Source organism: Abramis brama, assembly GCF_963993115.1.
Source record: "Abramis brama genome assembly, chromosome: 18".
Lineage (NCBI taxonomy): Eukaryota > Metazoa > Chordata > Actinopteri > Cypriniformes > Leuciscidae > Abramis > Abramis brama.
In genome coordinates this window covers 5085629-5102339 of record NC_139980.1, presented here as the reverse complement: position 1 = coordinate 5102339, position 16711 = coordinate 5085629, and the positions used below count along the sequence as shown (strand labels likewise).

General features: G+C 38.2%; 1 protein-coding gene across 1 annotated transcript in view; it reads right to left on the bottom strand.

Moving 5' to 3' along the window:
- Nucleotides 1-15526: 15526 nt before the first annotated feature.
- The window catches only part of adgb (androglobin), a 45427-nt gene continuing 44242 nt past the window's right edge, over nucleotides 15527-16711 (bottom strand). Inside the window, exons 34-35 of the mRNA XM_084090914.1 lie at nucleotides 16200-16383; nucleotides 15527-16055 (exon numbers count right to left, since the gene is read on the bottom strand). Of these exons, the coding sequence (XP_083947040.1) occupies nucleotides 15867-16055; nucleotides 16200-16383 (373 nt within the window). The 3' untranslated portion in view covers nucleotides 15527-15866. The remainder of the gene's footprint in view (nucleotides 16056-16199; nucleotides 16384-16711) is intronic.

The following is a 16711-nucleotide window of genomic DNA, read 5'->3' as shown; positions in this document are numbered from 1 at the left end:
ATGCATCAGACCGGTGGCGTGGTGCACTTTCTGGTTTGCTGACTATCACGTTTTAATTTTCACTTGTTGTGGATATTAAGACAATACATTAAATGTTATTAAAATTAAGGATGAACTATAACTTCATGAATAAAATGAGCATGGACCACAAGTGGGAAATTGTTGGAGTATTTGTCAGCAACCTGCCCGTGGGCCGCTGAAACTGATGAGCAGAACGCCGCGGACCGCCAGATCTGCACCCGTGAGCCGTGGTCCACCAGCCTTGCTATCCGACTCCCAGCCAGTCTTTTCATTTTCCTCCCACCCTCGCAGGCGGTTGGTCTAAGCGTGACCCGGCTAACGTTACCAGCAGTTTCATAAACACGTCCACACACAACACAACATGCTAGACATTACAAATAATTGTATAGTTATCGTTAACCGCTTTCACACACGCACACAATATAAAATACACGATGATAAATATAAAATTCAATACACAATAACTATATAAAACACTTTTATTTACACGATTACTACTGAAAGAACTACTATTAACTGCACATTCACTACGATAAATGACCGCACTGGAGGAAAAAGTTTGCGTGGCCGTCGTCAGATTTGGAAGTCGCTCAAAAGGCAGGCTCTTTCGCGGTTGTGGCTTGGGCTTCAGTCGACTTCAGTGAGGCGTGGTGGTTTATGGGATGAGTAGTTCCTTCGCTCGGAAATTAATTATGTACACAGTCTTGTACCTTTGACTTTTTTGGGATTTTCTCTTCGTTTTTTTCACTCGAAATGATATGTTGTATGCTTATGAGTTCAGCTGTAGCTGGTTATCCTCAGACATGCTCTAAAACTCTTTAGATACGGATTTTCCAAAACGTCAATGGGAGAAATGAATGGGAAATTTACGAAGTTCCGGCACCTAAGCGCTCTCGAGCTGTGGGCGGGACTGTGATGCTCTATTGTTGCAGCCGGCGCCGCCAATGTCGTGGAGACGCTGTGCTTTTCGTCACGAAAGCCAAACTACTTTGTTTGGCCTTCCAAAAGAGGACACAATTGTCCACATTTCCATCACAAATGTTGACATTTCCGTCACTCGCTTAAGGTTTTTGGGCCAATCACAATGCACTGGATCGCTGGCCAATCAGTGCACACCGCGCTTTTCAGAAAGATGAGCTCTGTAAAAATCGACGCGTTTCAGAAAGGCGGGGCATAGAGCAGCAACAATGATATACAGTATATAAATAATGACTTTTTTTTTTACCTATTTTTTTTTTTACCTTTTTACCTAAACACATTGCATTAAACCAAATACACACAAAAAATATTTTTTAGAACCATCATATGACCCATTTAAAGGGCACATTGCAGGGTTGTTGTTGTAGTTTTTTTCAAAATAAATATATAAACTTGTATGAAAATAACATATGAAAAGTTAATGCAGGATTTAAAATTGTTTTGCAAGACATAAGGGCACATATTTAGTAGAAAACATGACAGTTTCCTTGAAAAAACGCTTTTTTTCTGCATTGCATCATATTACGTCACGAGAGGGAGTCGTTAACAGGCTGTGCTGTGCTGAATTTCGACCTCCGTCAAATTATTACCCCCCCTAGCATTGGTAGGTTTAAGATTAGTTGTGGGGGAGGGGTTAGGATTAGGGGTGGGGTTAGGATTAGGCAATCAGGTACTGACTTATAATTAATAATTTGGCAGGGGGGCGAAATTCGGCACAACACCTGTTGGAAACATGATGGTCACGGATCCGTCAGAGATCACTCATTCTACATCTGTTTTACAAAATGTGCCTTTTATCTTAAGTTAATTCATGAACATATCCTACATAAACTTGTAATGTAATGCATTTATGTGTTCGCTATTAGTCTGCAGCCAAAACTTATCATAAATAGTAGATAATTCATTTTCAATCTGTACAAAACCACTTTAATGTTTGTGTTGGCTGTTTCTACATATGAAGTTTTTATACAGCAAGACAGTTGTGATTGTGGTCATTTTTTTATTCATTGTCACCAAAATAGGGCCATTCAAAGCCTTTATAAATTCCCTCTTTCTCTGGAAACTGACAACTGATGTGTAGTGGCTGACACAACACATGCAGGTAAGGGTCCAAAACTTTGCTATTGCCTGATACATGAGAATAATCTGTACAATATTGTGATCTGAGCATAGCGTTACCTATTGTCAGCTAATGTGTTATAAGATGTTATATGTTATATATATATATTAGTGTTATAAGATAACACTGGTCTCTCACCAAGACTCTCTCACGGTTGTCTCCTCTGACCATTGTTTTGTCTAATCCTGGCCTGTCCCTGCTCTCTTGGCTGTATAGCAGGCTCATAATTAACTTATATGGCTGAGGTCCGTCATACGAGTAAACATTAACAATTTCCTCAGCGTCCGAACTGTCATTGCGATCCATTGCTTTCCTATTGTTTACTTTGACCGCACTCCCTCCCGTTACGTCACTTCCGGTTTGGCGGTTTTCAGATGCGGAAGCAAAAGTCTCTCACAAAAACGACACTAGAAGCCTTAATAGCGTTTTATAAGTATATATTTATTTTTAAATCTAGTTCCTACATTATTTGTCTATACATTGACTCACTGGGTACTCTAACCTGCAAAATGCCCTTTAAGATTTAAATAAAGAATGGTTCTTGTAGCTCAACTGGTACAGAATGATGCTAGCAACCCAAAGGTTATGAGATGGGATCACATGGGATACTTAAATTAAAGTTACAATCACAGTAGCCTATATGTAAATAAAGTAGCCTGTGAAAACCACGCTGATGAATATAAACACTAGACCTTCACTGCGGTTTGGAATAGATCCCTTTGATTCTTTTCCCTTTCATACTGTAACGATGGAGATAAGCGTCACATGCATTTCCTTATCAGGTCCTGGGCAAGGCTGAAGAGACCCTTATAAGGTAAGGGCCATCCTCGTGTACGAATGAAGCACTGACCAATCACCTGCTCGCTACACACCCGCACGGGCACTCCATAAACCACAGGCAGGAACATCAATGACTTCATGTTTCTCAATTACTCTGCTCCCTATTCATAAAAATAAAGAGAGAGAAAGACAGTTTAGAATTTAGCTTTAAGTGGGTATATGATTGAGTTTGTAGGCCACCGATAGGGCGCTCCCATTAATTAATTTTTGGATTTACCAAGATTTACAGAAGCATTACTAAAGCCGGGTGCACACTGTACAATTTATAATAGTCCTTTACAACTGTTGCTTGTCAGACTGTACAAACATGATCCCCACTGTCACTGATGTCAGACTGTACGGCAGTCAAGACTTGTCCCGAGTTTTACATCATAAATTCGTGATACAGTGATGTGAGATAGATATGTGGGATAGAAATGGTGTCAAGTAAACAAAAACAATCTCTAGCGTTGATTTTGATCATGGCTTCTCTTGAAAAAAAAACTGGGGAAAAACGAAGATAATGTTTTTTTTATGCTCGAATAACAATAACATAAGAACATTGCAGAGGGAATACATACAAATACACAAACACAAAATAAAACAATACATAATTGACACATTCACACACATCTTTCAACAAATTGAGAATAGCTACAATTTAATAATAAAAAAAAGTAAAGTTATACACTGTAAAAAAAAATTACATCCCCAAGTCAAAAATTTCAAGTGACCGATAACATCTAAATTTTTCAATTAGTCTGGCGTATTATTTCTCATTGAGCCAATGTTAACAGACTATTGCAACAAGAATTTCACTTGGGCCAATTGAAAAATTTAGATGTTATCGGTCACTTGAAATTTTTGATTTGGGAGGGTTAGAAATTTTTTACAGTGTATAAAAATTATTACCAAAGCATAAGTTGCTAAATGACATGACAAGGACACAGACACTATAGTTGTATTAAAAAATAGCATACAGACAATACACTAGGAAAGCTTATGAATACATAGATTTTATTTAAATATTTCTTCATAATACAGTATTTAAGCAATCTTAGTTTTTTTTAATTATTATTCTTTATATAATAAAGAGATTTAAGAAGTGAGTTTAATTAAATTTCAAAGTGGGATAGGATGGAATACCGTTTGCAAATTTTTGCTTATTGCCATATAAAATAAAATAACAATATACTCTAGAGATCTATTTTTATTAATAAATTCATTAATAAATAAATAAAAAAAGTGTGTAACATTAGCAGAATCAAATTTGTGAGAACCTAGGTCAGACCAATTATTATTATTAATTTTTTTTGGAAATAGGGCAACCAAAAAACAAATGTCCAAATGTCTTCTTTGCACAAAGTGTCAATTCAGAGGCTCCATCCTTCAAAGGGCTCATTCGAACGTGGATTGCATCACCGCTGCGTTATGAAGGCTCCTTCAAATGCATCCTTTGTTTCCTATGAAATAAAGAATCCAACAGATGGATCCTTGCCTACCCCAGAATTCATTGCGTGCCAGTGACGACAGTTTTTTTTTTTGAGAAATTTCAGAATTACGGCCTTTAAAGTCTGAGTCCTTCGAAGTATGCAGCCTCTGAATTGGGACACAGCCGTTGTGTACTGAGCAACTGGTGGTTTGTAATCAGTTTTGGCGCTCCTATTGGTTTTTGATTTGATGGCTGTCGTAGGAAAATTCACATTACAGGACTGTGGGTCAAATCTCCTGACAAAGCAAGGTGCTCCCTGGCTGATGTGGTTTTCATACAAGGAGCCACAACTCCCAGTAATTCCAGACGGAGGATTGAAATTGAGCAAAGAGCTGTCCAAAGACACTAGAGTCAAAATTGTGCACCTCCACAAGGCTGGAAAGGGCTACGGGGAAATTGCCAAGCAGCTTGGTGAAAAAAGGTCCACTGTTGGAGCAATCATTAGAAAATGGAAGAAGCTAAACATGACTGTCAATCTCCCTCGGACTGGGGCTCCATGCAAGATCTCACCTCGTGGGGTCTCAATGATCCTAATAAAGGTGAGAAATCAGCCCAGAACTATACGGGAGGAGCTGGTCAATGACCTGAAAAGAGCTGGGACCACCGTTTCCAAGGTTACTGTTGGTAATACACTAAGACGTCATGGTTTGAAATCATGCATGGCACGGAAGGTTCCCCTGCTTAAACCAGCACATGTCAAGGCCCATCTTAAGTTTGCCAATGACCATTTGGATGATCCAGAGGAGTCATGGGAGACAGTCATGTGGTCAGATGAGACCAAAATAGAACTTTTTGGTCATAATTCCACTAAACGTGTTTGGAGGAAGAAGAATGATGAGTACTATCCCAAGAACACCATACCTACTGTGAAGCATGGGGGTGGTAGCATCATGCTTTGGGGGTGTTTTTTTGCACATGGGACAGGGCGACTGCACTGTATTAAGGAGAGGATGACCGGGGCCATGTATTGCGAGATTTTGGAGAACAACCTCCTTCCCTCAGTAAGAGCATTGAAGATGGGTCGAGGCTGGGTCTTCCAACATGACAATGACCCGAAGCACACAGCCAGGATAACCAAGGAGTGGCTCTGTAAGAAGCATATCAAGGTTCTGGCGTGGCCTAGCCAGTCTCCAGACCTAAACCCAATAGAGAATCTTTGGAGGGAGCTCAAACTCCGTGTTTCTCAGCGACAGCCCAGAAACCTGACTGATCTAGAGAAGATCTGTGTGGAGGAGTGGGCCAAAATCCCTCCTGCAGTGTGTGCAAACCTGGTGAAAAACTACAGGAAACGTTTGACCTCTGTAATTGCAAACAAAGGCTACTGTACCAAATATTAACATTGATTTTCTCAGGTGTTCAAATACTTATTTGCAGCTGTATCATACAAATAAATAGTTAAAAAATCATACATTGTGATTTCTGGATTTTTTTTTTTAGATTATGTCTCTCACAGTGGACATGCACCTACGATGACAATTTCAGACCCCTCCATGATTTCTAAGTGGGAGAACTTGCAAAATAGCAGGGTGTTCAAATACTTATTTTCCTCACTGTATATATAAATAGTATATAATATAAAAATATATATGTATATATATATATATACACACACACACACACACACAATTCATATCCCTATTTCTTCCTACTGCCATACTGACATTTTAATAAGATGATGAGAAATTAACAGTAATTTTTTTTCTCCGAATTACCACAGAAACTGCCTTCATTACAACCTATGTCAATTGCCTGTCCAATCTAATTAGATGTCCAGTTCCCCTTGGCATGCTTAGCCCCACCCCTTTCATTTAACCGGGCACCTATTTTACTCAAGTTCATGATGATTACACAGCGATTGTGTGCTTTATTTCATAATCAGAAGGGCCATGTCATTATTATTTTGTTTTGGTGACCTCTAACAAGTTATGAATAATTCATAAAGTGTTTCAATATGCAAATATCTGTCTTCTGTGATTGAACACATGGGTTTAACCTGAGGGGACTGTAAAGTGTGTTTAATATTGAACTGTATTATAAGGAACAGTGTATTTAAATTAATCCACCCCTAATCCTACAGGGAGAGAGCTGGATGTGACATGGCTTTAAAGGGACATCATTATGTAATAACAAATAAACACATTTACGCACACACACAAGACAAGGCATTAGCAAAATGCATAATGAGAGCTACATTTACGTTTCGAATAGGCACAGCTTCCTAACATGAATCCAGAATGTGGTCACGTTTTTATTTTTCCGATTTGCAAATGCTTTTCACAAAAGAGATCTTCAAAAAGAGCAACCTTGGTTCTATTCATCCATGTCTATAAATGCCAACTCAGTCTGTGTACTACATCTGTTTCATGAACAGATGTTGATTCTGTATCACTGTCTTAAATAATGCATCGACAGCATCTTAATGAGAAGTAGCAATATTTCATTTTTGAGAAATAGTAATATTTTCAGCTACTATTGCACAAAAAAAGCATCCTGATGTACTAAATAATGTTTAAAGGGGCGGTTCACCCAAAAATGAAAATTTTGTCATCAGTTATTCACCCTCATGTCATTCCAAACCTGTCTAACTTTCTTCTCTGAAAGATAATATTCTAAAAAAGATAATTTTTATTTTCCTTAGAAGAAAGAAAGTCATGCAGGTTTAGAGCAACATGAGTAAATGATGAGAGAATTTTCATTTTTAGGTGAACTATCCTTGTAAGTATCGATTATATTTCTGTCGCACGCTGACCCGTAGTCTGGACTCCATAGCAGCTTTCATTGTCCAAGGACTGCCCAGACGGTGTCTGACTGATATGTAAAGCAACCAATCACAGTTTGTTTTGTTCAGCGTCATGTTTAGGGGTGTAAAAACATAGATATGTATACGTAGATGCCACATTTGACTGCTCAAGACAAGTCGGCGCGCCCACCATCTTGGAACGGTCAGTGTGTCGTCACTCACAGTAAAGAATTGTTTAATCATCAATGAAATCCATGATGCCACAGCATCGCGCAGCTTCTGGTCGTGAAACCGCCCTGATTTAAATTCCCAAATAAATGAGATAACCTTTCACAGGTGAGAATGTGTTGGTTTTGTTTTTGTATATATATTAATTAAAATGTACAGGTTTTTGCTATGGTACTTTTAATGTTTTTTACTGTTAACATTTTAATATTGTGTTAGCTGACGCCCTCGTCTTGTATTGTGTTAGTTTAGCAAAATCATCTGCTTAAGTCTATTGCAGATATAGATATTCATACATGTGTATAACTAATTTGCAGACGCACAGTTAACTTGCTCTCGAATGTTCACAGACCGACTTTGACGGTTCAAATTTGGTGGACAGCGTACATATAGCGGCCCATAGAAATAACCGCTAATGAGGCATCTATGTATATATACGGTTGATGTCCCTACAATAACAGACTCACTGGCGTGTAAAACTTTTGGACCTTCGTGAACTTCACATACTTTTGAAAATCCAGCAGTTTTGATCATGATAAGCACTAATTGTCACAGTCGTAAACATGGCGGCTTTCTTCTTCCATGACACCTTTGTTTCCAGGCGGACTGTTAAAGAACGCAACACACTCGTCTCCCGTAAATCCTGTAGAATTCAACCAATCAGGTGGCAACTTCAAAACTCCTGAAGTGTTTACAATTTTGTATGCCATATGCATCAGAGATTCAGCCAACAGTCCATGGGCGTGACGTCTGAGACTGGGTGACCCATGATGACCTGAAGACTTGATTTCTCCTCCAATACTACATTTTCAAGCAAGGAATTTTTGTTTTGGGTGGTTTAGTTTTGTATTTACAAGTGTGTAAGTTTTAGCGGTGTAACTGTACATGTATTCGCCCCAAACCATCACGGTGCGGACGTCCCGGTTCGGTGCATACAGACAGACGACGAATAAAATCATTTACAAGCGTTCCACACTACAATCCAGAAGGGGGCACGTGGTAATGTAACAACTGCCACATCAGGAAAAAGAGCAGAAGAAGAGGCTGTCATTTGCACTACTGTCTGTTCAAAATAAATAAAAAGAAACCTAGCAATGGGGATTTGTTGCTTTTGACTTGTGTACCCTAATAAGTTGGGGTGGGTGAGTTTCCTTGACTTAAATCTGACATAATTTAGGGACATCTGGCAACATCTTAATTTGGAAAAATGTATGTAGTTATAATTACATGAAAACGATCGTAGACTACTGTATGGTACAGTATGTCCCCATTTAGATGGATAGATAAATGTGTGTGTGGGTGTACTGGCTTGACAACTAAAAGTCGGTGCTACAAGGAGGAACATTAGGAGAGAAAAGAGAGAGAGAGGTTGTGTCATTTGCACTCATTGCAACACATCTGCTATCAGCAGGAATAATCAACAGATGCGATAAGACACCCATCAACAATTCTCAGCAGACACATTCACACACACACATACAGATGAACTCACTGTGATGACTAAACTGCAGGATGCTGGCAATGATACAAAACACCCATCATTGAGCTTTGGAGGTGGAGCTGTAATTTAAATAGCACAATAAGATACAGAAGAACGGAGAAAATATGCTCAAATCAAAGGAGACAGCTTTACATAACAGGAAATACAAGGACATATTATCTTATCATGAGCTTTATAAATTCAGTATTGAAATAAGAATTCATATACAATAAGCTACGTTCTATTATAAATCCTGTGACTGACTGAAGGGTCACTCCGAACTGATAAGGTCAAATATGGAGTCTGAAATATGCTATAGCATTACATTTTTGATGCGTTCAGAATTTCTAATTTGGAACATTTGTCTTAATATGGTCTAAACTGAGGAAGAACTCCTGGGCTCGTATTACAGAAACTTATCATGGTGATTTAAGTTAGGATCTCATTTAGGATAAAAGCTATTACAGAACTTGAGACCTATTGGAAGTTTCAGCTCTGAATTCAGTATCTCAGTCTTCGCTTTTCAAACATAACTCTAAAAACCCACACAATATCTCAAGCACAAAAGTGATGAAGAGAGGAAAAGTGATTGGCAAAGGTTGAATGGCATGTCCTGTGTGTTGTCAGGGTTTAAAATAATACTATTACAGTTTCCACTTACAGCATAAGGGTAGCCAGCGAGACCTCTGTTCTCTCAGCTCTCCTCATCCTTGGCCAAGTCAAAAAACTATTTCAGGGCTTCCTGTCAAAAGCATCTCAGCACAAGATGGCAAATGGCCGTGTAGAAGGGCATTCTCTAACATCTACACAAATCATTTCCATCAACCAGACTGATCGAACACCTCTCTGGTTTTAGACAACTTTAAATGGCAGCTGTCAATCATTCAGTCTGATGTAGAGACAACCTCTTCGCTCTCTTCCCATTTCTTATGTTTCTGTGGTTAAGGTACAGTTAGTCTAATATTATCTGACTATTCCTCTGAGCTAGTAAGATGCTTCAACTAGGGGTTATAAGACATGTAAGACAGCTGACATTAATGGTAGGGTAGGGAATTTTCGGAGCGGCTATATAACAAGTTAGCTTTGAAAGCATGAGATCCCACCCTCCCATCAGAGCGTCTCCAAAGCCACTTCTTCTTCAAAAACATAAATGCACACAACAGATTTTGCAAAGCGCCACGAGATGAGAAACGGCATTAAACTACCTCGTGTCTCAAAGCAAACTTTACAATAATAATGAACATAAACCGCTTAAAGAGCACTGACCTGTACCACCTGACTGCTGAGTCATTTCGGCATTGATAGTGTTGCCATTGAAATGCATAACTTGGAGTCACGAACCGCTCCGAGTATAACGTCAAAGGTTTCCATCTCGTCCAAAGTACAGTTTTGTTTTTGTTCAGGAGGAACTGTAAAAGGTGGCTGCTGTTTCGGTTGCGGTGCTCTGTGACTGACGTCTGTCTAACTCTGCGTAGCATGAAACGCGCTAATGACGTGTGATGTCTGTGCGAGCAGGGTGTATGGAAATACATATGTTGACAGGCAGGTAGGACATCGTACCAAAGGACATCGATTGGACGAAGATATTTTGAAAAAAGTTTGTAACCAGGCCGCTTTGGGGCACCATTGACTTCCATAGGAGGAAAAAAATATATACTATGGAAGTCAATGGTGCCCCAGAACTATTCAGTTTCCCACATTCTTCAAAATATCTTCTTTTGTGTTCAACACAACAAAGAAATTTATACAGGTTTGGAACAACCCGGGGGTGAGTAAATGATGACAGAATTTTCATTTTTGGGTGAACTATCCCTTTAAGTTCTGAGGCATCGTTTGAACAGAATGCCTTTTTTTGCATTCTACTGCTCTGTTTTCCCCTTGTTTTTCAATGTAAACATGTGTTTGACCGTTGTTTTAGTGTTGCGCTTTTTGCAACGTCTCATGCTCTATACTATGGTTTTCTAAATGTGTTTTCCCCTCAAACGTCAAAACGAAATAACGTAATCTTTTCCCCAGACCATTTCAGCAGAAATCTCGCCCTGCAGCTAATTTCATTGGTTAAGGTTAGAGTGAAGGGTAGGGTTAGAGATTAATGTTTGGTATACTATAGGCAATCAGCACTGTGATTGACATGACCAATTAAATATTTAGAAACGGCTACTGGGCAAAGTTTCCGCTGAACTGGTTTAAGCGCCTGAATATTTAATAAGGCAAACGCTATTCAGTTTATGATTGGTTGTTTGTTGCTTAACAACTGGCCATTCAGTTCTAACTCTGCGTCTATTCTCTCAATGGCAAAATCTGAATTAATCAACTGAATTCACTATATATCTATCAAAAATGCGGTTCTAACCTGCTTCGAAATCGGAGCACGGTTTCATATCCCAGGCAGGGTTAAAAGTGCAAACACCCTTTCAAAATTACAAGAGCAAAATGCTGCTTTGGGCCATTACTAATGCAGTTATGAAACCTTCCCAATTAAGTGCCGTCATTCAGAGTGTGTTATCAGAGTCTGAACAGAAAGTCCCATCATAACACATCATGTGCCCTGATGATGCACGGTTCCAGATAGGGTGTCTGTCTTATTTCTGTCAGCACACAATCATTTTCTCATTACATAAACAGCAGGGATTTATCTCATGAATTAATATTGGTATAGGTTCACCTGAATATTTAGGTGTCATATTACTTGGGGGGGGGGGGGGGGGTCTGTGCACCACACACATAAATATTACTGGTGTAAACTATCAGGGCTTAGTGCAATTATCCTTTAGTAAAAAGTTATTATTTGATTTCATCATTGTCTTAATTGAAAAAAAAAAATTCTTTCAACACCGTCTATTTGTATCTCTCAGGATTAATGTCAGCATGAAATTTGAGAGTCTTTTCTTCTCTATTGTGACATAACATCTGAAATGCTTTTTGAACAAGATAGAAAGTGGGGTGGGACTTGATTTTGTCTATCGGGAATTGATTGGATCATTATGGTTTTCTATTGCTGTGATCTCATGTAAGTTACAGGATGTCCCACCCAGTAAACACTTCATCGGAAAAGATGTTGTTGCACTAGGTAGGGGAAGCTATTTTGAATAAAGATTACATGGGCACACAAATTTAAATAATAATAATCAGGGTACCCCCAGGATCCTTCAACTTAAATTCAAGGCTTTTTAAGACCTTTTTAATACCATTTCAAATGAAATTCAATGCCAACTTCGTACCAATTCCGAGAGAAGTATGAGGGGAAAATGTCAAATCTGTATACATTTTAAACCCTAAAAAATAATTATGTACAAGTAGACTACTTGAATTAAATAAAACATTTTATTTAAATAATCAGTCATATTTAATATATACGCAACAGCGTTGTAGCGCGCACGTGTGTAGGCCAATGTTAATTTTGGCAGCCATTTTTGATTTAGTCAGTCTTCATCTTCAGATGAAAATGCTTATTGGTCTTAGTCACATTTGAGTCATTCTGCCTTTCATAGTTTGTTGACGAAATGTGTTTGCATTTTTTGTCAACTTTTAGTCATTACTTTTAGTCAAACTGCAGTAACTTTAATTTTGGTAGCTATTTTATATGTAGTCTTTAGACAGAAAATGTCATAATTATTCTCTCTAGGCCAATTCAATTAAGCTTATGAGAAATTAAAATTAAGGTAACAGGCTGTATTGACATTGCACTCTTTAGCAGTAGCACTTGTGCAATTCTACATATCCCTTTTCCTTAGTTCTCCAATTTTTTAGAGTGCCGTAACTCTTCCACATCTTTCCATTAAGGGACAATATTTGCCCCAATTAAACGATTTTTCCATTTCATTTTTCACCTTTATAATACCTTTAAAAAATAAATAATGCTTTAAATAAAACAATGTTCAATAAATATGCAATGTTAAAAAACTTTTAATATTAATAAAAATGTGATATTAAAATCACCAGTAGGTGGCGGTAACTCACTGTCTTTGTCAAAGCCACAGATTTTGTTGCAAAATAGAGCAATAAGCCTGACAATACTGTTTAAAATGTAGTACATCACTTAATGTTCCCCCCTTTTTTTTCCACTGTTGTATAAAATCAATGTCACATTTGAAATCGTGTGGATAGTCGGGAAACATTGCATTCTTGCTCGTATAATGATCAATATTAAAAACACTGCTGTATATCAGCCTGTATTTTGATCGCAGATTTAGTCGCACAAACAGCGCAAGCGGCTCGTGACAGAACACAGACCGACTGAATGACACTTTAATTTAAGCAGAAAATCTCAAATGAAGATCGCTGAACTCCAGCTTGTCTGTGTTTTCAGATCATCCGCGCTTCTTCAACAATGTAGAGAGAGCGCGCGTGCATGGTTGTGGCCAGATACTACTAAAAAGACCGGGTAGAAAACATGTTCTTTTAACAGAAAAGCTCTGATTAGTAACCATCGTAACGGGTGCGCACGCTTTCACGCGTTCTGCTATGACGTGGAGCGCGAGGTGCACTCAACGTTACGCGACTAATTTTTAATTAGTCTACATTAGTAACAGTTAATTTTGTTACGGTATGAACTTAATCATAGAAAAGGCAAACAAATCTAAGACCTTTGTAACGAAATCCAAGACTTTGTATACCAAATTCAAGGCTTTTAAGGCCTTAATTTGAGATGATCAAATTTAAGACTTTTTCAATGCTTTTAAGACCCCGCGGGTACCCTGAATAATGTACACGGTTAAATCATTTATAACAAACACTGCAGTATTCCATAAAAAACATTGATTTTGATTTCATGGTGACTAAGATTTAAAGCCATAATTCTCTTACCTTCACTGAACCCAACATGACACAAACCAGTAAATTGTCAATCACTGTTGCCCTTGTTCAGTTCTTTTGATAGTATGTGAAGACAAAGACATTATGGTGGTACGACACTACAATTAATATTTGAGTCCTCGGTCTAATCTCCACAGTGCCATCAGCCAAAATAGGTCACGTCTGGCTAATAATGATTATTTTATTGTGGTGTGTGGCACTTGCATTTGGTGCATTTGCCCAAGTACTTCATCATACATTATGTGGAGCTGACCGGACTGTGATACAAGAAAAAAATGTCATGTTTTGTGACTGCATGTGTAAATTCTGTCTGTGGCTTAGTGGATTAGCTTCCTTGGTTGGTATAGCTGAAAGAGAACAGATTGCAGACTGAGGAGAACAGGGAACAAACAAACACATCTCCCTGACCCTACATTACTGCAGATGTTTTGCTTTACAGACAGAGAGAAAAACCCCAACTTGAGTTTATGTCTGTGTTTGTTTTAGGGATGAGAGAACAACAGAACAGAGAGAGAGAAAAGGGACAGAGAGAAAGATTTAACCTCAATTATCCTTATGAGCAGAGACATCTTACGAGTGGCTGTGAGTAATGCTCTAACGTCAACTGGATTGGAATAATATCTCCAGGAGCAGACCTCTCAAAACCCCTACAAAAAAAAACAGAAAATACTGCAGTCCTACCAACAACTAAGGGCACTCGCTCTTTCTGATTCAGAACGTCTCACACATCAGTATGAAGTGGAAACTAATGCATCAATGGCATCAACTTCTACATGTTGGACCCCATAAACATCAAAATGGATGTTTTGTCATGTTTTTATATGCTTTATATTCCTGGAAAATGGTCCAAAAATATTGATGTCTCATCCTGCAATATGCAATTTTGTCAAATCAAATGTTCTTTACATTGAGAATGTTCCCTAATACCACCTGAAACTGACTAGCAAGTAGCAAATGGTGGTTCAACTAAAGCCTTTTGGCTATTAAAAAGGGATTCTCAATATGCCCTGATCTAATAGAAAATGTCAACACAGAAAAGAGAAATGTGCTCATCAAGCCATTTCATGGGGTCCTTAACACACATCTTAAATCACAGACACATAAGCTGCATCCTTCAAAGGCCGGTGCGTCACAGGCTGTCCCAAAGGCTCCTTCAAATGTGGCCTCTTAATGCATCCTTCGTTTCCCGGGAAATGAAGGATACAACAGATGCATCCTTCGCGGCCTAGCCTACCCCAGAATTCAATGAGCATGAAGACAGCATTTTTTTTTAGAGAAATTGACGGATTACACATTTAAATGTAAGTATTGGGTTTCAACTTCCTTGAATATCTAATGATACAAAAGTATAACCGCTAACATGCGATTTTATATTGTTTATACACTTTATAATGTACATAAATGGACCACGGTGAAGTTACCACGTTTTGTTTTCAGGCAGTTTAATATAAAGTCCAGTACATGTTACTGTCCCTCATCAACGGCAGCTGTCACAGTTGGCGACAAGAGAAAACCTCCGTAGGCTAGATCGTCCCATTTAACAACGCTCGGTCCAACCTTCGCGGATTTCGAAGGATGCAGCCTCTGAATTGGGACACAGCTATGGTAAAACATGAAATGGATGTCATATACAGACTGTACCTAAAAGCTGCTGGCCACGATATTGTGAAGATGGGCGTTTAATATTATCTTCAGATCCTCAAATACGCTGGTAAAATAGCAATAAAATAAATAATTTATCACAGCTATTCCTATACTAAAAGTAATGAATTTTTTGGGAAGATTCATCAAGAGTTTATTTACAGTATTTATTTTGTTTAATCACATTACATTGTCATTGTCATTCAGCAATAAGCAAGAATGTTGGAACTATAATTTTCATTTGCCATGTCTTCTGGGAAGCAGAATCAGCCACTATGAGACAGGCTATCCTTCAGAGCTACTCAAATCAATCCTGACAGTAACCATTTAAATAAAGAATCACAGAGTAAGATAACCTGACAGAGAGAGGTGACTCTGCATGCTAATCTTACAAACTGGATTCACTTGCTACAAAGGACTCTTTATATTGATATATTATCAAAAAGGACAGACAATGTAACATTTTTGATAAAAAGAAGAGTAATATTAAACTGACTGACTATTTTATTATGCTATGAAGTTGTGGTCAATCATATCACTTCCTTTTGCCCCCACTTTTAAGTCCACTTGACTGGACCACAATAGGGTTTTTCTCTAGCTCGACCTGTTCGACTGTTTCAATAGGTGGCTCCTCCATTTTCTTATGTGACTGTCCCTTGAGGATGCGAGATCGGAACGCCTCACGAGCCTGCAGCATCTTTTGCCGATATGCATCCATTGTGTCCTATAACAAGAACTCAAAATGTTTTCCCTTGCAACTATTTTAGCACCATACTGTTTTTTAATGACTAAAGTACTAAGGTACAGATACATTAAAAAACATGTTTAGTGTGGTGTAAATCTGCATTTATAGTATTAACACACAAACCTGAAAGCCAACGTAAGTCTCCAGCTGTCTTTTCATCATTTCCTTACGTGCAATTTTTTCCTGTTTACGCTGTTCCAGAATATTGTCCCAGATCAGGCGGAAACTTTGGAACTTCTCAGAGCGTTCCCTCCTCTGCTCCTCCTCCATCTCTTTATCCTTTAGACGAGGCTGCGGCAAAGACTTCCTTTAAACAAAAAGAGAGTGAAACAATGAGAGAAAGAGAACAACGTATACACTACCATTCAAAATTTTGGGGTCAGTGATTTTTTTTCTTTTTAATTAAATCATACTTTTTTTTCTTTTGAAATAAAGTACACTTTTATTCAGCAAGGAGGCATTAAATCAATCAAAAATGACAGTATTGTTATTTCAAAAACATCTCGTTCTTTTTAACTTTCCATTCCAGAATGCTGGGGGGAAAAAATGTATCATGGTTTACACAAAGATATTAAAGCAGCACAACTGTTTTCAACAATGATAATTATAATAAGAAATGTTTCTTGAGCACCAAA